General features: G+C 53.1%; 1 protein-coding gene across 2 annotated transcripts in view; it reads right to left on the bottom strand.

Moving 5' to 3' along the window:
- Window positions 1–3,732, bottom strand: part of LOC142023014 (ras GTPase-activating protein 4-like) — a 62,128-nt gene extending 58,396 nt beyond the window's left edge. For both annotated transcript variants that reach the window (XM_075013514.1, XM_075013512.1), the window contains exon 1: window positions 3,549–3,732. In XM_075013514.1, the coding sequence (XP_074869615.1) occupies window positions 3,549–3,613 (65 nt within the window). In that variant the 5' untranslated portion in view covers window positions 3,614–3,732. The remainder of the gene's footprint in view (window positions 1–3,548) is intronic.
- Window positions 3,733–22,614: the final 18,882 nt, after the last annotated feature.

Below are 22,614 nucleotides of genomic sequence, written 5' to 3'. Positions count from 1 at the left end.
AATGCAAAGCAGGCCAGTGAAGCCAACCCGGAGCTGGAGGCCAGCCAGGGCCCAGCTCTCTCCAAGAAGCCTGGGGAGTGAATTTCATTCCAGGCATCAGAGAAGGCAAACACATTAATACATTAAAGAACAGGCTGCCTAAGATGTCAGGGTGCCCTGTGGACTGAATTGGACACTGCTGCCGCAGCTGGGGCTCTCAGCAGCCTGAAGGGTCACTCTTCAGTTTGTACGCGCAGCTGAGGCTTTGGATTTGTTCACAGGCGTGTCACAGATGCAGGGCCAGATCTTCAGCAGGCACAAGGTAGCGCAGTCCCCGGGCCTTGTCATTGGCAACTGTGCTGATTTACCAAAACAAACAACAGCAAACAAGCAGTCCTGTAGCACCTTGGAGACTAACAATTTTATTTATTAGGTAATGAGCTTTTGTGGGTCAGACTGCCTGGTTTTTTGTGAAGCTACAGACTAACGCAGCTTCCCCTCTGAGACAACATGCTGAGTTGGACCAGCTGAAGATTTGGCCCATGGAATAAAAGCTGGCAGCAAGGATCAGAGCCCTGTTGGCTGTAATTCGAGAGTAACTCAGCTGGAAGAAATGGAGTCACTCCAGAGTTACATCAGCAGAGTGGGTGACCCACAACACCCATAACTTCAATGGGCAAGACCCTCAGCAGGTGTAAAGCAGTATCATTCTATGTCCGTATGATGGTTTATACCAGCTCAGGATCTGGTGTGTCAATTCAGTGGATTTAATTAGAAGAGTGATTTTAAAACAGCCCAGACCCAGTCATTTCCCCAGAAGCGCTGGGAGGCAGGTTCTGACCCAAGGTGAAGGGCTGGGATCCCGTCCTTAGCTTTGGAACCCAGGGCTCTGGCACTGCAAGGAGAAAGTGGTGCTGCAGAGACACACAGGAGGTAGTTGGACCTGCATCAGTCTGCTCTCCTGTCCTGTGATACACTTTGTGCCTCCCTCGAGGTTAAAGCAGGTTGGGTCAAATTCTGACCTACCACAGCAGCAAAGTCCACTGGCTTCTGCCAGATTCATCTTTGGTTAGCTCCCAATTGCTAAGCTACCTGGGCATCTCAGTCTTCACATGTGTGATGCTGATGTGAGAGGGAGGACAGGGAAAGCAAGAACAGTTTTTCTTCTCATGAGAACCACTGGGAATTCCAAGCAGCTCAGAACTCAGGCTAAGATCCAGTTATTCAACTCCAACATCAAATCAGTCCTACTGTATGGAGCAGAAACTTGGAAAACAACATAGACAACCGTCAAAAAAATCCAGACGCTCATCAATAACTGCCCCCGTAATATCCACCGGACCCACCGGCCACTATTAACAAGACGACCTGTGACAATTGACTCACCAACTTCCTGCTGAAGAAGGAATCAGGAAGAGAAGATGGCAATGAAAACCAACCGACATCGGAAGGCAAGCCTAAAGTTGGAACCCACAAGGGGAAAGGCAAAGAGGGCGCCCAGAAACACCTGGTGCTCAGACCTCAAGGCAGACACTAAAAGATGGGATACACCTGGTCAGAACTGGAAAAGATTGCCCAGGACAGGGGATGCTGGTGAAGGGTTGTCAACAGCCTCTGCTCCATGATGTAGGAGTGCAAGCAGCTTAGTACTATGACTACCACCAGTGATACTAGGCATCACACTCACCCGAGTTTCACAGCTGTGCCACTACGATGCCCAGACTGCGTGACATGGGCCACACTGCAAGTCTGGTGCAGAGCAGGGAATTGCACCCATCTGGTAGGCTGGTGTCCTAAGCACTGGACAAGCCCTCCTCTGAATTAGGCCCAACTTTTTGGAGGGGATCCTCTGGAATCACCCCATTTGTCCTTTCCTCGCATTGCTAAGCACCCTGCATCAGCCCTAGTGCCTGGGTGTATCTCCACACAGTGCCTGGGAGCTGCTGAGTCAGCTGGAGCAGGAATGGTGGAGGAGATTCCCTCACCATGGGGTCTCCAGCCAGAGAGGTCAAGCACAGATTCCCCACCCCCCGCCCGTCGCCTCTAGAGCCGCTGGGCAAGCCGTGGCCGTCACTCAAACAGAGTCTGGGACACGAATCAGAAAACGTGTTGCCCAAAGAGACTGCGCTGGGGACACTTCCTCACCTGCCAGTCTAGGCTGTGCCCCCCTGCCCCGGAGCCTCAGAACTACAGCACGACTTCAAACCCTCCTGCTCCAGCAGCCCATATGGAGAGGCCCCCCAGTGCCCAGAGCCTGCATCCCTACACCTCCAGCACCCCTCCGCCCTGCTGCCGCAGCGTGCGCTTGAGGGCTGTGCGGCCGGCTCGGCAGAGGGGATAAATCTGAGCAGCATCTGGCCAAGCTAAAGACAGAAGAACTGTGGTCTCTAATCCAGAGTTTTCCACCCACAGAAAGAGGCACTTTGCACAGAAGACAAAGACAACCTCTTTGCACCGAGGGTCACCCAGATCTCTCATTCCCCGAGTAAGAGCCCTAACCCCTAGGCTACACAGCCACCCTGGTAAGACACCAGCTTGTGCGGTCCCTGCCCCCGAACAGACAGGCTGGGGGCATCACGTTTCCTTTTTCTATTTCCTACCATTCGTACACTCTCTACTGCACCCCCAGTTCTCTCGCTCGTCCTCCTGCATCCTTACACGGACCTAAACAGGGGTCTGAACCCGACCCCCGTCCCTTTCCTCCTCTCTAGTCTTCTCCCGTGAGAATTGTTAGGATGTTCTTTTTTGCAGCCTTTCAGCCCCGGCAAGCTGCAGGCTGATTCCTCAGCAGGAGCAGCCTCCAGAGATGGCTGTCCTTGCTATGCGGAGCGGTCCAGGGTTTGCACTGGGAACCCGGGTGTAATTTCTGTCTGTTTCATTTTCTAACCCTTTTCCTCACTCATGCCACTTTCTCTCCCCTCGCCCGGGAAACTGAAAAGCCCCGGGCTTGTCCTCTTCCCCCCGTGGGGCAGAAGTCAATCAGGGAGGGAAAAACGCCTCTTTTGGTTACCTTCGGGGTTTGGGTTTGAGCCCCGCGTCTGGGAGAGCAAAGCAAGGGAAAGGGCAGGGACGCCGCACCTGGCTCCCACCTCCCAGAGCCCCCGCACCGGCATACTCCGGTGGGAGGGTAACCCTAAAACCAGGAGTGCACCGCCCAGGCAGCGGGGCATCGCAGGGAAATAACCCCTGGAGCGGGCGTGAGCTGGGGACTCACCCCGCACCCTGGCTTGCTCGGAGAGGTGGGTGTGTCGGGGACTCTCCCCGCAGAGCAGGTGGCTTCGCGTGGAGGGGCCCGGTCTGGGGAGGAGTGCGGGAGCCCCGCTGGGAGGGGGTCCCCCAAACCCCACTGCACCGGGGGGCTGTGCCTGAGCGGCCCTATCCTGCGACCACGCGGGGCCGGGGCAAGGGCGATCGCTCCATGCACCGGCCGCCCGGGGAGCGGCCACACAGCTGGTGAATACCCAGCAGCTGGGGGGAGCAGGGCGTCCGCCTTCCTCGCCCACACCCCTCGCTACGGCGACCCCGGAGCCCACGCGTGACAGCAAAGCAGCCCCCCGCCCTCCACTTACATGTCCTTAGCCGGCAAGTTCTTCCCCTCCACTATCCGCAAGAACAAGGAAGTGCGCTTGGCCATTGCGGGACGCCGCGTCTGGCTGCACCGTGCGTGCAGCGCCGAGCTCGGCCCGGCTGCAGGGCGCCGCCGCGGGGAGGGTGGGGAGCGCGAGTTACTGGAGCGCCTGGGAACCGGGCACAGCCCCGCGCTGCAACCCATTCACCAGTGGGGGGGGGGGGGGGGGGGGGGCGCTGCGTCACTTACAGCTCGCTGGCCTATCAGAAAAGGGAGAGCGGTAAGGGGCGTGGTCGGGCTGCTGTGATTGGGTGTTGGCGAGAGACTGAGCAGCTGCCTGGCTTTGCCGTCGAGGGATGCCACTCTGGGGTGTTGCTCTACGGTGGGGCGCCGGAGTGCAACAAAGCCAGAGGCGCGGCGCGGCGCGGCGGTCGATGGGCGCCGCATATCGGCTCTGGTGAGCGCTCCCTGAGCTCAGAACAGCTCCACGGGGAGCAATCGCGGTAGATCAGTCAAAGCTGCAGCCTCTCCACTTGATGCTTTGGCCACGGCAGGGTCTGGCTCCCCCCAGGCAGCTGCACTCCCGACCCTCTTCCAGTTTCACAGCCGTGTTACTACCCATTTACATCCTTGGTGTGCAGGGACAGCAGACGGAGGCCCTGGAGCCCTAGACGGAGAGTCTGCCTTTTGGCACCTTCAAATACTGCCCTGGGGGCATGGAGCTGAGACCTAAAGCAGCAGACACAAGGCCCCAAACAATGGGGGGCGGGAGAGAAGGGGCCTTCAGACAGTGGGTTATTTAAGCAGACAAGCCTACTTTCCAAGTCCTGCATTGTTATTTGTGTCATTTGCCGAAAGGAATACAAGTGACAAGGAAACTCAAGAAAACACAGGTGGAGAAGATGGGTTAAATATCTTCTTTGGGGCTGAAGCCTTTCTGAATGTGCAGAACATTGGAGAAACAGGACATGGATCTCGCTCCATTATTAATTGTATTTCCTCATTAGCAACTAGGAGCCCATCACAAACCAGGGCCTCATAGTGCTCGGTGCTGCACAAACACAGGGCAAAGAGATGGTCCCTGACCCAAGAAGTTTGGAGTCTAACCAGCCTGTAATTTACAAAAAGTTTTGTGCATGGCCTGAAGAATCCCAGTAAAACCTACTGACTACAGCAGAAAAGAGTAAAACACCAAAGAAGCTTTTAATACTGATCAGCAACAGTTATCAATGCTCCTCAACTCACATTAAAAAATGGCATGGGGATTAAAACAGGCTATCAAGGCCAAGAGCCTAAATGAATGCAGGGAAATATACCTATCTCACAGAACCGGATGGAACTGTCAAAGGTCATGAGTTCAGTCCCCTGTGTTCCTAGCAGGGTCTATCACCACCCTGATGGGTTTTTTTTTTAAGTTTATTTGCTCTAGATGGCCTCCCGAAGGGAGGAACATACAACTCTGGGTTTAGTAGACTTACATGCCAACCAGTCAGCTAACTCTCTCCCCACCTTCAGCCTAGTGTATTTTACACTTACAATGATAGTACACAGGTGCTGCTCCAAGGAAGTCCGAGGAGTTACAGTGCAGCAAGTATCAGAGGGGTAGCCGAGTTAGTCTGTATCTTCAGAAACGACAAGAAGTCTTGTGACACCTTATAGACTAGCAGATATTTTGGAGTATGAGCTTTCTGTTAGTCTATAAGGTGCCACAGGACTTCTTGTTGTTAGTGCAGCAAGTGAGACCTGGATCCTCCTCAGCAGGTGAGAGGGAAGTCGGGCTCTGAGTTTCAATAATCTGTCTTAATTGTCGTACAGAGCCAGGTCCTGAGCTGGGTTAAAGCCTCTTTTACAGCTGCTGAAGATCTAGTCACTGATTAACTACAAGGGTCCAAAAAAAACCAACTTCTCATCCACATCCCAAGAAATAATCCTCCACCATGAGCTCCTTACTCATCCCGCTCAGTCTCACAGGTGAAGGACCCACATTAGCTGTGGAACCAAATAGCCAGAAGCAACTGACCAAGGTAAATATAGACACACACCTGCCCTGGCATTCTGCTGTACCTTGTCTCAGGTGGGAGTCCAGCCTGTGGTCCTTCCTGGGGCTGGGCATTACCAGCACTTTCCCTGCATCCCCCAGCCAGCCCTAGCTGTGTCTGAGTGCTTGGAACAAACCCCCTGTGCTCCAGGGGCAAAGTGAGAAAAACACTGTGTGCTTCTTGGTGCACTCAGTTCTAGTCTCTGAGATGGTGTCTCCTGTCATTCACCCGTGCAAGGTGGCAGCAGCTGGTGTATGAGAAATGAACCAATCTGGATGCCCATACCCTGCGAACTTATTCCCAGGAGTGATCCTTACCCACTTGAATACAACCTTTGGGTCAAACTCTGAGCCACTCATGCAATGCTTCAGGGAGAGTTTTGCCTGAGTAAAGCTTTAGTCCCTTTACATCAAGGGGTAGTGTGGCAGACTAGCGCTGCAGAGTCAAGGCTGCAGAACTGGGACACCTGTTTCCTTCTTGACCATTCTCCTACCCTGCCTCTGCTCCATTCATCATCCCTTCTTTCATCCCTCCGTTCATCATCCCTTCGTTCATCCCTCCGTTCATCATCCCTTCTTTCATCCCTCCGTTCATCATCCCTTCGTTCATCCCTCCGTTCATCATCCCTTCTTTCATCCCTCCGTTCATCATCATTCATCCCTCCGTTCATCATCCCTTCTTTCGGAGCTTCACCCACGCAGGGAGTTTACCTCAGAATCAGAGCACAGTAAATTATTACCTCAGAGCCTGAATGAGGAAATGAGTGTAAATGGGGAAGTCTCTGTGACTTGAAGTCTTTGAACCATGCTTTATGGCAGATTCAGTGACTCAGCCAGAGGCTAGGGTTCTGGGCTGAGGAAGGCAAACAAGCAAGACGTTGGACTACATTATCCCTTCTGGCCTTGGCGTCTATGGGGATAGGCCAAACTCAGTTCTGAGCTATGCTGTTGGAGATATGGCTCTAGTGCAAAGGAGTTACTTCAGCTTTACCCAAGGGAAAGGAGAGCAAACTCTAGCACATTGTTTCCCATAGGGGAGGGTGTGCCCCCCCGGGGGTGTGTGAAGAACTTTGGGGGGCGCACAGGGCAATCCAGCCCACCCCATCATTCCCCCACCCCAGGAAAGAGCTGCCCTTTGCTTCCTGTTCTCAGCCCCTGCCATTTTGTGTGGGCGACCTGGCGCAGCCGACATAAAAAGCAGGCAGCCGGCGAAGATCCACGTGGAGCTAGCTGTCTCCGGCAAAGGGGAGTGAGTGTGGGTTGGGGGGCAGGATGAGGATGGGGTTAGATGAGGGAATGGGGGTACTTGGCTTGGGGAAGGGGGATGGGGTAAGAGCTGGGGGCTGGTGGTGTCTGGCTTTGGGAGAGAGGAGGGGCTCAGACGGGCAACTTGTGGGGCTCAGCTGGGCAGCTCATGGGTCTTGCAGGACTTGGGCAGCTGGCTCTGGCATCACGGAGCTCAGGCAGCTCAGGCTGGTGGGTGGCTGGCTGGCTCTGGCAGCGTGGGGCTGAGGTGGGCAGCTCGGGCGGTTGACCCCGGCAGCACAGGGCTTGGGTGGCTGGTGGACAGGTGGCTGATCCAGCACCACTGGGCTCTGGCAGGTGGCTGGCTGGCCCTGGCAGTGCGGGGCTCAGGCAGGCGGCTCAGGCGGCTAGCCCACGGCTTGGGCGGGTGACTGGGGTGGCTGGCTGGCAGGCGGCTGGCCCCAGTGGTGCAGAGCTCAGGTGGGCAACTTGGGCAGTTAGCCTGTGGGGCTTGGGTGGCTGGCCCTAGCAGCATGGGTCTCGGGCATCTGGCAGGCTGGTGGGTGGCTGGCACGAGGCTCAGGCAGCTGCCCAACTGGGGCTGCACCAAGCACCTGTAAGGGGCCAAGAAAAACTATTTGTCCTTATTTTTAATTTTGAATATAATTTTTATAGCAAGTTTTTGTGTTTATTGTAAATTGACAATTGAATTTTTCCTTAAAAGGGGGTTGGATGATGGTACAGAAGAGGTGGGGGAGGCGTGAAGGTTTCTTAAAAATCAAAAGCGGGGTGTGAAGCCGAAAAGTTGGGAGCCACTGCTCTAGCACAATGCCATATAGGTTTAGGAAACAACTCTTCGTGCGGCTCACTTCATTCATGGATCCTCTTTTCTATTGAGGTCACATTTAATAAATGTGCACAGGTGTTCTACCCACGTCACAGACACGGCCGCATGCGCTGCAGATGGTCATTAGCCCATCAGCAGAAAATGTTCTAGAGCTGGTGATAAGCAACTATATTGGCCTTTGTAACAACCAGTTAACCACTTATTAAACTGCCTATTAATTAATTTTTTACCAAAAGTGGGACACATCCAGGTTTGCAAAGAGCTTTGAAGTTCTTGTTGGAGAGCAGCGTATTAACATCTAATGCTCCCTGTGCTGTTGTTTTCTGTCTCATGTCAGGCTTTTCTCCTACACTGTGCCAGATGGTGACACACCAGCGAATAGAAGTCAATGTGGTGTTGTGATCAGAGCAGAGGACCAGGCACTGAGGACTCTGGAATTCCCTTCCTGGCTACCCTGCTGCCGGAGCTTGGGAAACTTGACTTTTCTGTGTCTTGTGTTCTGTGTGTAAAGAAAGGGATAACTGCCTACTTCATAGGGGGCTGGGAGGATGACTTACTAAATGTTCCTTAAAGTGCCTTGCAAGCTCCAGTTCCCTCCCGTTTGCTTTCCTTCCTCTTCATTCACGGAAAAAGGAAAACAGCCAGAAATTCAGAGTTTCAGTCCCATGCACCAAAGAAAAAAAATACAAGAGCAGAACTCCACTGAGCTGAGTGGCAAAGAGGGTGTGTGGGGGTGAGGGTGGGGAGTCCACTGTATCTTACACCCTCCTGCAGACTGATTGATTCTTCTACTTGCCACCCTCAGCTGAATGCCCAGTCCATGCCAGCACTCTCACTGGTTGTACTGGATATGCAACTTACGCTGCTGTTCATGGCACAGCTGCTGTCAGCCTGGCAAGCTTTAGTTTTAGGTTTTTAATTCAGAAATCCAAGTAGCCCAGATGTGACATGCACAAGCAGGATCCAGGATTACGCGAGTTGACTTTCTCTCCAGGCTAAGCCATATGGCATTTCATTAACGGATCAGCCTCAGCGGGGGAAGGCTGAGCCGAGATCCAGTTTCACAAGATCAGAACAGATGCCTCTGTCAGATGAATTTGTAGGGGCCCTAAATTCTGACCTCCCAGCCCTGTAACTATGGGCTTCGGTGGAGTTCCTCCTGATTTCTACCTGGGCTAGATAAACACATAGCCCCAGTACTCCCTACGAGTGCTATCGGGTTTCTTTGCTAAGGAGGGCTCCACTTCAAGAAGAAGCTTAGTGTTCCTAACTCCCAGCATCAGTCAATGAAACTATGCACATGCATCTGGATGGTCAGGTCACTGGAAGCCTTGTGTCTCTAGGGGCCTAGCTAGTTGTTACAAACATTGCTTCCATAGCTCTCCAAGTGCCTTGCCAAAGCAAGGGAAGCGCCAGCCAATAACCTACTACAGAGGAGACCTGGGTTCAGCTCTGCTCCCAGCTGGACTCTTGGCAAGTCACTTCACTTCTGCATGTCCAGCCTCTCCAATGCCTCCCAGAGGAGTTCTGGGGGCAAAGACAGTGATGGGGTTTTAAATCTGCCAAGGAAGCATCATAGACTGGTTCACAGAGAGGGAAGTGAGGCACATAAGGTCACACCCCAGTGCTGGGAATAGAACTGAGCTCTTCTGCACCTCAGCTGGTAGCTGAGGTAAAGGGCCGCACTGCTTGTTTTCGAGGCACTCAACAAGGCACCACTAGGAACTGGGCCCAGTTTACCAGACAGCTGCTTTAGCCAGTTTAGCCCCGGCACCCATGCTGTGCCGCAGTTCTAAGGAGGGCCGCTTGTGGGCCCCCATTGGCTCTGTCCAGCAGGAGAAGCTCCATGGGCTGGCTAGCCCCTCCTCCGGGGAGGAAGAACAGCATGCCCCTGCAGGCCAAGCCAGACAACCCACCTGAGAGGGACTGGCTAGCAGTGGCCGGCTCCCATGCTACCTCCCTTCCTGCCATGCCTGCTGCTCCAAAGCAGTGCAGAGGGGACCACCACCGTCCATGGAAAGGTGACCACAACCCTGCATTTACCCAACAGCCCGGCTGAAGACAAGAACCAAGGCAAATTATTCACAAGCCGAAGTTAGGCGTTGTCTTAAGCATCTGGGTTGAATGAGGGCCTCTCGACAGCACGCCCTCAGTTCAGTGTGGGTTCCCTCCCTTCCTGGCTAATGGAGGGCCCCTGTGAAAAGGCAAAGTGCTCTGGTTTAATGGTGGTCATTGACCAGCCCTGTTCTCTCCTTGGCTCTGTGCCAATGGAGCTGAGCTTGGGGGGGTAGGTAGTACCCCTGCTTAGAGCTGGGGGGCAGGGGAAGTGACAGAGCCTGTCCCAATGCCTGCTGTAGAATCATGTTCCAGAATCTCAGCTGTCAGCAAAGCATGCTTCTAGCCTTTACGGGTGGGGAGGACCCCTTGACAGGGTTGAGCCCGAATACAACCTGTGCAGGGACATCCGCCTGAGTCTGCAGAGTGCCGAAGGGGCATTCACCAGCTTCACAACACCAGTGACGGATGAGCTGCTGGGGCTAAAGAGCCACCTCTCCAATCAGGCCCGGAGAGACCCACAACTTCTATGGAGCTGCCACCGTAGACACAAGCCCGACTGACCTTGGGGATCACTTCCAGGTCAATAGCTCAGAGAAGCAGGTCGTTAACTCTGAAACCTAACAACGCACTAACTGACCGAACATGCAGCTGACATCTCTCTGGCTACTGGATCTTGAACTACAGGGTTAGCTCAGTGTCTGTTAAGGCCAATGGGGCTTACTAGTGACGTGAACAGAACCAGCAGGGGACCCTGCACGAGGAAGCAGCCCTTCTGAAAGGGCAGGTGAGTTCGAGAGAGCAGCAGGAAGGGGAAGGAGGCTTGGGAAGGAAGTCTTGGCATCCGCATCTGGCTGCAGAGCTCAGTGTTATTGCAGGGGGTTTATGTATTGATGCTCAACAGAGCGCCAGACACATCAGAGCTTGTATAAACCAAACTAAAAATGTCTCTGGCTAATGTTAACACTCCCCCGCCTGCCTGGCCCTCTAATAGTGTAACCGTTCCGGTCCAACGCAGACGGTAAGCAGGGTCATCCTCCAACAGCTGATTGTTTGGAAAGGGATTTTGCAGCACTACGGGAGATGGCGGGAGAGTTGCTCGCTGAGCTTCATACCAGAGCTTGGGGTCCACGTCAGTCCCCTTCCCTGCCATCCCAGTTCACTCCAAAGCACCATGACAGGAGAAAGGCAGCTGCTCTCTCCTCATGTAACAGCGAACCTGCTGCAGGTGCCCTTCAACCAGAAGGTCTCTGCCACTGGTTGAGCAATCCAGACGCTGGGCCCGATTCTGATCACCCTGGCCCTGAAGTAAGTCAGTATTAGCTTCATTGGAGTTGATCGGGCTACATGGCTGTAAGAGGAGAGTCAGGCGTAGTGAGCTCAGAGGAGCTGTCTTTGGTTTACACCAGCAAGGTGGGCTAGGGAGGAGGGGTAGCTCAGTGGTTTGAGCATTGATTTGCTAAACCCAAAGGGGGGCGTTCAATCCTTGAGAGGGATCTGGGGCAAATACATTTAAATCCTGTGAGGGAGGGTAAGAGGGCAGGAGATGGGACTCAGTGATCTCCAATGGTCCTTCCCAGCTCTGAGATAAGTATATCTTCATGCTCACTGACTCCTGTGGAGCTGCTCCTGCAAATCAGGAGTGCACAGGGAGAGGCAGTTTCAAGCTGTTGCTCCGTGTTAAGGCCATTTTTCATGTGGAAAAATCTCCCAGTGGAGCCAGGGCCCTGTGCCCAGTGTGAGACGCCAGCCAGTCCCTGCAGAGAGCCAGTGGCCTAGGGCCAAAACAGAGGGCAAAACAAACCAAACAGCTGCTGGTATGCACCAGCAGGGAGCCTTCTCCGCAGTCGGAGCCTCACTGCAGACACCTGCATTCCTAGAGTCACTGACATTCCCACTGCGGTTCCTGGGAACACAAAGGATTCAGGATTAGGCCCCCAGCAAGCAATGAAACGGCCTGTTTGGCGCATGGTCCACTGGCCATGCATGGGGGTAAGGCTAGAGCACGGGGAGGTGGACAAGTATTGCTCCAGGGCTGCTCCCAGTCCCCCTCCTCCCCACAGAAGCAGCAGAGGCTTCTTTTGAACTCCCTTTTGCAGGAGGCCTCCCCAGCTAGATCTATGCTGTCCCCCAGGACTCGGCTGCAGGCGGCATGTCTTGTGCAAAAGCACATGGCCAGGCTGCAGCCTGTAGCATCAAGGCAGCCCCACCTACTTCCTAGTAGATGTGGTGTACTTAGATTTCCAGAAAGCCTTTGGTAAGGGCCGTCATCAAAGGCTCTTAAGGAAAATAAGTTGTCGTGCTAAGAGGGAAGGTCTCATGGATGGAAAACTGGTTAAAAGACAGCAACCAAAGGGTAGGGAAAAATGCTCGGTTTTCAGAATAGAGAGAGGTAACTAGTGGTTTCCCCCAAGCATCTGTACTGGGCCCAATCTTATTCAACCTATTTATAAATGATCTGGAAAAAGGGGTAAACAGTAAAGTGGCAAAATTTGTTGATGATACTAAACTGTTCAAAACAGCAACAAAGCAGTCTGCAAAGAGGTTCAAAAGGATCTCACAGAACTAAGTGATCGGGCAACAAAATGGCAAATGAATTTTTATGTTGATAAAAGTAAAATAATGCACATTGGAAAAAATAATTCCAACTATACATACAAAATGTTGGGGACTAATTTAGCTATAACCACACAAGAGAGATCTTGGTGTCATTATGGATAGTTCTCTGAAAACATCCACTCGGTATGCAGCAGCAGTCAAAAAGGCAAACAGAATGTGAGCAATTGTTAAAAAAGGGCTAGAGAATAAGATAGGGAATATTTTATTGCCTCTATAGAAATGTATGGCATGTCCATATCTAGAATACAGTGTACAGATGTGGTCGCCTCATCTCAAAAAAGATACATTGCCTTTGGAAAATGCTCAGAAAAGGGCAACAGAAGTGATCAGGGGTTTGGAACAGGTGCTGTGTGAAGAGAGATTAAAATGACTGGGACTTTTCAGCTTAGAAAAGAGGAGACTAAAGGGGGATCTGATCGAGGTCGATAAAATCATGACCAGTGTGGAAAAAGTGAATAAGGAAAAGTAATTTACTTGTTCCCATGAAAAAGAACAAGGGGGTCTCCGAATGAAATTAATATGTAGCAGCTTAAAAACGAACAAGAGGAAGTTTTTCTTCACACAGCGCAGAGTGAGCCTGTGGAGCTCCTGGCCAGAGGAGGTTGTGAAGACCAAGACTTTAACAGGGTTCAAAGAAGAACTTGATCAATTCGTGGAGGTTAGGCCCATGCACGGCAGCCAGGAATGGCGTCCCCGGCCCCTGCGTGTCAGAGGTTGGAAACGGATGTCTGGAGGGGGATTGTTTTCAGGATTGTCTGTTCTGTTCACTCCCTCTGGAGCATCAGGCATTGGCCTCTGCCATTCTTATGATCTAGTACCAGAGGCTGTGGCGGCAGGCGCCTGGACGGCCGCTGCTGTGTCCTGCTTTCCCTGCAGGGAGAGCTCAACACAAGCTCAGCCTGGCAGTGCTCTGTCTCAGAGCTGCAGGGGGGCACGAGGTGGCAGAGTGAGCCAGGTCTGGCCTCTCTTTCAGGGCCCATATCATTTCTGGGGGAGTGCAAGCGACCAACCCAGTCACCAGAGAGGGGAGGGGGATTCTGGTGGAGCCCGGCAGCATCACGTGGCCTAAGATGCATGCGGCCTAAGTGATTTTTTTCCCAGACCAGCACTAAGTCCCGAGGTCAGTGCCTGGACTCAGAGGCTTGTGAGCGCTGCTCACCCACAGGAGCCGAGCACACTTCTCTTTTCAGCCCAAGGGAAGTGAGCTGCAAGAGGAAGAACCAGCTGGCTGATAAGAGCCGGCCTGGGAACCCAGGAGATCCGGGTTAGTTTCCTCGCCTGCTGCTGACTCTGGGTGCGACCTGGTGCTGGGCAGGGGTTGGCTGGTGGCAGGCTGGTCAGAGTGCATGAGCTAGTGATCTGTCCAGCCTGGGACTCAATGGCAATCTGCCCCTGCTTTGATTTTTCCGAGTCAAACAGGGTCACGGTCCCTTTCTCAGACTGACTGCAAGCCCTTTTGTGCAGGGACCAACTAGTTGTACGTACAGCCCCCTAATGCACCTGGGCCCTGAGCCCGATGGGGCACCCCACCCGCTAACCTAATACTGAAATAAATGCCTCCGATGCAATGCTTGTTTCACCCAAGGCAATAGCTGTGTGAAATACTCGCCTAGGGCCAGAGCAGGCAGCAGCTCTGTGACAGGCTGTGAGCGTCCAGCTTCTTTCTCTGCAGCGGCCGCCTTAGGAGTGTGCACGTCCTGGGAGCAATAATTTGGGGTCACTGCCCTCAAACCCCAATTGTTGCCCTGGAAAGCAGCCCAGATCCATGTGCCTTTTACAGTCAGTGTCACAATCTGTCTCTCAGAGGCTAGTAAGGGACAATGGTCTTTTTTCACACACCCACACGCAGGAACTCGGCTCTGAGGTTCACACTCAGGCAATAGCACTGAAGGGAGTGTGCACACAGTGGTGTAAATGGGAGCACGGTTTGGCTCAACAAGCAGACGGATGAGAGGACATGACCCTAGGAGAGGGTTAGCTGAGTGGTTTGAGCATGGGTCGGCAAACCCAGGGTTGAACTCCCAAGCCTGAGGGGGCCATTTAGGGATCTGGGGCAAGAAAAGGGAAGATGCTTGGTCCTGCCCCGCGGGAAGGGGACTGGACTGGATGACCTCCTGAGGTCCCTTGCAGCTCTCTGAGATGTGTCTCCATGTATTATCCTCAGGAGAGGCCAGGTGCCGAGAAGTGAAGGAAGGTGGAATTATAGAATCATACAATCCTAGGGCTGGAAGGGACCTCAGGAGGTCATCCAGTCCAGCCCCCTGCTTCAAGCAGGATCAACCCCCACTACGTCATCCCAGCCAGGACCTGGTCAAGCTGGGACTTACAAACCCTGAGGGATGGAGAATCCACCACCTCTTCGGGAAGTAGGTGTGCATGTGTGTGGAAATGGAAACGAGGTGCTGCGCTCATGCAGCAACACACACAACAGACGTTGTAGCCTAAAATACATGTAAGCACTCACCTGTGTGTGGTTCACTGTCCCATGTAGTGGTACCTAGCCCAGGTCACAGAGAAAGAATAAGTGTCCCCCGCGGCCTACGCTGAGCGCCAGCGGGCCTTTCGCTCACGCTGTAGAGGCGCCTGCATTAAGCTCGAGTGATCCTGGGTTCCAGCGTGCCTGTGGGCAGTTCCAAACACAGCGCACCAAAACAAGCCAGCACGTTCTGCTCCTCTAACACGGCTGCTTAATGGCACAGACTGACTGGGGAACCTGCTCCGGGTCCCGAAGGGGCTTGGTGGGTGGCAGGGAACGCCAGCCGGCGATTAGCTGGGGAACGCACTGACAGCTGGGCCTGCTGATTTGCACCAGTGTGCCTTGGTCTGAGCACCAACCCCTATTCAGCCTCTTGCTGGGGGCCTTGCTGAATCTGCAGCCTCTCTGCTGGCGTTCCGTCCGCAGCAACGGCTCTGGGACTGGGAGACGTGTCAGCTAAGGACGGGATGCCAAGCTCGATCAATGGGCAATCACTGCCAGGCCGCGAAGGGGGTTCATTCTGGTCACAGAGCCAGATGTTGTGCCAGGGCCTCAACCGGGGCTGACTGGAGCTGCATGGAAGTCAGTGGAACAGTGTCAAGATACAGCAGCTGAGCCTCTGGCCTGAAAAGCAGCTGCGCTCTGAGCCTGGCTGTATCCGAACCCAGCCTCCCTGCCGGCCCAGCACAGAACATCAGTGTGTTCCCAGCCTGCCTGCAGCTGGCTCCTGTCTTGATACACACTGCTTCAGCATCCCACTTCAGTCCCAGAGCCTCTCAATACACACCACCAGCTTCCATGGAGTGAGTCCTGCTGGGAATCATCTCCAGTGACCGAGAACATCGAACTGGCACTCACTGGCTACGTCTACACGTGAAGCCTACATAGAAATAGCTTATTTCAATGTAGCAACATCGAAATAGGCTATTTCGATGAATAACGTCTACACGTCCTCCAGGGCTGGCAACGTCGATGTTCAACTTCGATGTTGCGCGGCACCACATCGAAATAGGCGCTGCGAGGGAACGTCTACACGCCAAAGTAGCACACATCGAAATAAGGGTGCCAGGCACAGCTGCAGACAGGGTCACAGGGCGGACTCAACAGCAAGCCGCTCCCTTAAAGGGCCCCTCCCAGACACAGTTGCACTAAACAACACAAGATACACAGAGCCAACAACGGGTTGCAGACCCTGTGCCTGCAGCATGGATCCCCAGCTGCCGCAGCTGCAGCCAGAAGCCCTGGGCTAAGGGCTGCTGCCCACGGTGACCATAGAGCCCCGCAGGGGCTGGAGAGAGAGCATCTCTCAACCCCCCAGCTGATGGCCGCCATGGAGGACCCTGCAATTTTGACGTTGCAGGATGCGGATCGTCTACACGGTCCCTACTTCGACGTTGAACGTCGAAGTAGGGCGCTATTCTGATCCCCTCATGAGGTTAGCGACTTCGACGTCTCGTTGCCTAACGTCGAAGTTAACTTCGAAATAGCGCCCGCCGTGTGTAGCCGCGACGGGCGCTATTTCGAAGTTAGTGCCGCTACTTCGAAGTAACGTGCACGTGTAGACACAGCTACTAGGTCCCCATCCTATACAGGTGACCAGCCACTGCTGCATGCCTCAGTTTCCCCCTCTGTAAAACAGGGCAGAGGCTATCACCCCCTCCACACACACGCACTTTGTCAGGTGCTTTGAGAGCCAGGTGTTAGCTTATGGAGTAAGCTATGTAACACCGCAGGCCTTTGTCAATGCACCAAGCTGCTGTGGGCCGTTAGCACTCACAAAGCAGGGTTATGTTTATGGCCGTAATACTTGTAACTAAGCCTTCGCCATCTATTCCTCGAGCCCCTCATCACAGCGGCAGAGAACACGTGGCAAAAGGCAAGCTACCAGCAAGGAGACAGAGGGGCCTGGAATGTCTAGGCCCCAATCGCCTCTCGCTTGCGGCTGTTTTACGCTGCAGTTAATCCACTGGCTTCAAACTGGGTGACTCCCGATTTACACCGACGGGCGTGACAGCCGGGTTAGGCACCGGCTGCCTTTATTTTCAGTCTAATCCAGCCTCTTGGGCAGATGTAACGTATTTCAGATGCCTCCTGGGGAGCCTACCTCACATGGGACTGAGACCTCAGCCGCTTTTCACAGGGAAATTATTTCACTCTGCTGCTTACACGCACAACGGGCCAAGTCCTCAGCCAGTGTAAGTCAGCAGAGCTCCACTGAGGCCAACAGAGCTACTCGCACCAGCCGGGGAGGGCCCTGTAACCACACTCCCACCTCCGGTGCCCCATTCTCAGCTGCTCTGTGTCAAGTCATGAAAACGACTAACTTGCTCTTGATGGAGGGGTTTTGCTGCTGACTGACAGCAGCCACTGTTTCTCAGGCAGGTGGGAGGTTGGGTGGTAAATATTTACCAGAGGAAACACCTCATCTCTTCCATCCTCTGCCTCCTGATTTTAAATCACGAGGCAGCACCGCCATTTGCAGCCCTCATCTGCATCCTCCACTTGAACCAGCCCTGCTTTGCAGTTCTATAGCGCTTGCCTGCTAGCACCTCAAAGAGCTCCAGAAACACTAATCAATTACCTGCCCTTGGCCAGGCTCTTCCCAGGCCTATTTTACATATGGGGAAACTGAGGCACGGAGTGGCTAAGGCTCACATTTTCCTAACTGGCTTCTGAGCTGATTTTCAGAGGTGTGGCGCATGTGCGCGCGCACACACACACACACACACACACCAGAAGCGAGTGGGAGCTGCTCGGTCCCTCTGGAAAACCAGGGTACCTCAAATTGGAATGCCCCACGTTAGGGAAATCAATCCCCCACCTTGGACTAGAGCTACAGTCATGTGAAAAATAGAACAGAGCCAACGTTATCTGCTAGCTTGCACTGCAGGATGCTGAGCAGAGGCCAGAAAAAACAGGCAGGGGCTGTCTTAGAGCAAACAAACAAATGCCTGAGGGATCAAAATGACAACTAAGGAGAATGATGGTTCCATCCGGGTCCTGGCTCAACCCCAAGAACTGGATTTAAGGGGCGACAAAGAAACCACTGAGACAGAGCACCTAGGGCAGATCCTCAGCATCGCTCCTCTGACACCACCTTTTCCCCTGCAGCCCCATGGGCTGGAGCAGCTCTAAGGTACATCAGCGAAGGAGCTAGTGAAACGCAGAAGGAGGAAGACACGGGCAGGCATCGCAGGGCCAGCCTGCATGTGTGCAACGCGGCATGCGGCGGCTCTGGGGCCAGCTGCCGCTCTCGGTTAGCGGAGCTGACAAAAGAATCCACTGCTCCGACGGGGCCACTCGCAAGCAGAGCACATGTCGGTTGTTCGGACCGTGTGTGGTGAGGCGACAATAGAATCCGCAGGGTAAATTGGTGGCATAACAAGAAAGCTTTTGTGAAATGAATGAGCGAGAAAGGGCAGGGGAAAAGTACTCCTGCAGAGGAGGGTTCCCCTGGTGAGAAAGCTCATTGCAGGGTGGTTTGCCTGTGGCTCAGAGCAGGCTGCACTGCCAAGACAGGCACCGCCCTCCGCTCTATAGTTAGTTTGTTTTTCTTTTTCTCCTTTCCATTTGGCAGCTACGTGGCAAAAGGGACCTGTAGGAAGCCCAGGCACAACACGCCTGCAGCCAGCAAGGAACCCTGCCCCTGGCCAGGGGTCAATGGGTCAGCCGGGCCCCCACCCCATCCCAAAATTTGCTGTGAGATTCACCTCTGCCATAGGTAGGTCTCTACCCTCCTGCATGAGTTCTGCCCTCTGTTACAAGCAGCCACACTAGTGTAAGGCTGGAGAGGAAAGAAGCTCTAACAGTTGAAGCACTAGCTGGAAACCAGGAGCCAACTGCCCTCTGCCACCGACTTCTTCTGTGACCTTGGTCAAGTCATATAGGTGTCTAAATATCTGTGAGGATCTGGGACTAAACCTCTCTGTACCTCAGCTCCCTCTGAGAAATGCCAATAGCAGCCCTCCTCTACTTTAAAGGGTAACATGAGGATAAATACCATAGAAATTATGAGGCCCTCAGGTACCACAGTACTGAGGGCCAAGTAGGAAACTTAGCTAGGATCGACCCAACAGTTCACCTAGACTTGTGTCCTATCCTGACAGTGGCAGTAGTAAGAAACCCTGCAGCAGGCAGTTATTGCCCATCCAGGGCAAGTTTCTTCCTGACCTCCATTCATTAGAGATTGGAACATGGCCAGAAGCATGAGGGTTTAGACTCCTCCTAAAACTCCTGGAATTCTTTCCAAATGTTACTGACCTTTGGCTGTGTTGCTTTGGAAGTAGTATGTGCTGAAATTGACACCAACACTCCTATATGGGTATAAAGAAACCCACCCAGGGAGTTATACTGGTATAGCTGCAGCCGTATGACGACACCGGTTAATCTCCCCAGCAAGAGAAGACCTAAGTGGGAAAACAAATGTAAATGGACTCCATCCCAGTGAGCTCCTCCCCTAGGGCACTGGCTCAGCTCTCCAGGCTCTTTGAAAAATGCCAGTACTATATAACATTTCTCCTTTTTCCTGCAGCTGTAACGTCTTGAGCTTTGGTCTCATCGCAGCCAAGGAGGGACCAGCCTGCTCAGGTTTGGGATGGGGGATTACCAACAACCCTTCTTAGCCTCCAGCATGTGTGGTCATTCACAGGGGTGCACCAGGGTGCAAAATGCTCTCAGCTCAAAGCCAGTCTGCAGTCATGTTGCATTGAAGGTGCAGGACAGCAGAGGATCCTGACATGAGGCTTTGTCTACCCCAGGGGTGTCCAATGCGTTCGTCACTCACCACATGAGGCGAATAGGATGCCCTGTTGTGGCAAATATGGTTCTCAAGCCACTTGCAGCTCTTGGAGCCTTTAAATGCAGCTCCACCTGAGAGCCACAGACGGGGAACACCTTCTGCCTGCTCCACGCACGCACCCCACCGCCTGGTGGGAGAAGCACGTGGGGATGGCAGTGGCGGTCTGGTGGCTCTCATGAGTCACTGGCATTGAATTAGAATGGGGGTCTTGGGGTGCCTGGCTCTGCGGGAGGGGAAGGGGGGATGTGGCAAATATGAAAGTCGACAACCACAAGTGTAGAGATCTTTCAATTCCTATTGGACACCACTGGTCTACACTGCCAGGTTTAAAGCGCGGCTGCGGCAGTGTGGTCCTGGCAGCAGCTCAGGGAGAGTGTTCGCCTAGCGCCGTAGGTAACCACCACCCCGAGGAGATCAGCTCCCAGAGCTAGGGACCTATTTTCACCTCTGCATCACGGTACTTAATGTGCCGTGTTTGAGGGGGACTTTTTCATGCCCCTGCAGGAGACAGCAACAGTGCAGCAGTAAAGCAACGGTGTAGACAAGCCCTGAGTCACTCCTGATTTCCACTGTGGAGAGGCAGAGGACAAGCCAACCACTAAGTACAACAGGTCAGGACAAAACTTTCCCTAGGGCCAGGCGACTTCATCACCACCAGCAGCAGTGTGTCTGCAGGCCGCTAGCCACTGACCAAGATGGGCTGGGAGCCCCGAACTGTTCTGGCACTGGGGTACACGGGGGGACGGTAGGCTAGAGTCATGAATACTTGCCCAACCCTTAGAGGACCTGGGTTCCATTCGTGGCTCTCCTACTTGCCAGCCATGGACCCTGCTCAGTGCCTCAGTTTGCCCACCTGCACAAGTGGGATGGTTGTGCTCCCCTTTGGGGTAAAGCATTCTGAAGCTGAAAGAGCTGGAGGAGAGCATGAAACGAGGAGCTGCGGGTCTACAGTGAAGAATGGAGCAAGACAAACCCCACTTCCACCTGCCCTAGCTCTTTTGGGATCCACCCTGTGTCCCAGCCAGCCAGTCCAGGGGCCTGCTGCAGGTATTGGCCAATGCCCTGTGAATGGAGCAGGCTCATTGGCTAGCTGATGTGACAGGGCTGCAAACCAGGCTGGCAGCCAGCCTGGCCTCTGTCTGGAGACCTGTCCAGGATTTCTGAGCCAGGTGGCCAACTGGGTCAACCCAGAGGGGAAGGAAAAATGGAGATGGATTGCAAAGGGTCATGGAGGGCCAGCTGCCATCACATTTGGTGTAGATGGGGTTGCCCAGATCCCTCTGAGGGCTTTGAAACATCTCAGCCAGGGAGAAGACACATAGAGGCCCTGTAAGTCCCCTAGCAGATATTTCTGTGTTTCATATATGGTAACATGACCCCTTACAACTGTCAGCATCACACAGCCAAAACAGGGAGCCCAGGGTGCCAGCCACCCACCTGCTCAGGACAGGAAGGCTGTTTACCAAACCCGGCTCCCCGGCACAGCTGCTTGCTGAGCCTCCTGCAGAGGTCACAGAGCACTCCTTGTTCCTGCCCAAGGTCAAAGCTGAGGAGGTCATGCTGCCACAGGGTGCAGGGTTATGCCACTTTCCAATGCAACAGCTCTCCTGTTACCCCCGGCTTCAGCCACAGCCATCAATTGATTGAGCTGTGGTGGCTGGTAAAGCAACCAAGGAAGACAATGCAGGAAGAGGGAACGAAATTAATGCTGCGAGGGCTGGGGGCAGGGGCTAGAAGTAGCAGAGAACTGCAGTCATGGGCAGTTCATCCCATCTCTCTGGGCCTCACCCTCCAGCTGTACAACAGAGGGCACCTCTGTGATGGACCCCCATGATTTATGGGAAATGGGTTATGACTTTAAACATTCATAACTCAGAGAGGCTTTGGACAAAATGCCTGGTGTAACCTACCACTTCTAAAGTTAGAACCTGCTCAGTCCGTATGTCGTATTTATCCATCTTCTGTGTGAAGTTGAAAATATCCAATGTACGTCTGCAAGCTACTAATGACAGCCATTACTGGTACTCCCAGAACAACCCAAAGGACTGGCCTATTTACCCCATTGACTGGGCAATCAGCCTAATGGCTTGTAAATGGCTTTATTTGTCCTGTACGTCTGGGAGGTTGTTGGTTCAGAAAGATATGTGACCACAATATCTGGCACAAGCCTCCATTTTGGAATTCAGTTTTTTTTCCCCAAGGGAGTGAAGGGATGTTAGAACAAAGTATTCCTGCACAGGGGGAAAGCCTATTTAAGCAACAAGAATCTTTCCCTTCCTTTGTCTTTAGCCTGCCTTGAAAATTGCCTGATACACCCTAAGGAAACAAAAAAGTGATCATGTAGAACTCTAAAGACTAACAAAATAATGTATAGGTGATGAGCTTTTGTGTGGCAGACCCCCTTCTTCAGATCTGTTTTGTTAGGATACAGACTAGCACAGCTACCTCTCTGTCACACCCTAAGGGGAAGCAGAACTGCTTTACAGTTTACTGGAGACCCAGATCAGGCTAGGATCTTTTCTGACTTGAAGCTTTCACCTGATGTAAAGGCAGCTGTTTAGAGTAAGAACTCACAAGTAACTAGATTCTTAGTGGAATAGAATTAGCAATTGATTTTCTTTTGTTTTAATTAGATAACTCACTTTGACCTGCCTGTTTTCCTTATAATAAATTAAATCCTACTGTTTTGCTTAATAAAAACTCTTTTGTTAATAATCAGGCCCAGTGTAAAATTGTTATTACCTGGGGAGGGCTACCATTGGGCATATCTCCCTTTCATTGATAAAGCGGGCTTACTTAATGAGCCCTCCCTGTGCAAAGCTTTTGCACATAGAAAAACAGGTTTATCTGGGGCTTTTAATCCCTTCTGAGTGTTGATTTTCTATGTGCTGTGCCCTAGAGCTGCACCTTCCCAGAGCTGTGGTTAATCAGCATCTGCATTGCTCTGCAGTAATCCCAACTCTGTGCCTTGGCTGGGAGAGATCAGAGG

Source organism: Carettochelys insculpta, chromosome 19 (genome assembly GCF_033958435.1).
Source record: "Carettochelys insculpta isolate YL-2023 chromosome 19, ASM3395843v1, whole genome shotgun sequence".
Classification (NCBI taxonomy): domain Eukaryota; kingdom Metazoa; phylum Chordata; order Testudines; family Carettochelyidae; genus Carettochelys; species Carettochelys insculpta.
Note: the sequence above shows the minus strand (reverse complement) of the source record. Positions and strands in the feature narration are given on the sequence as shown.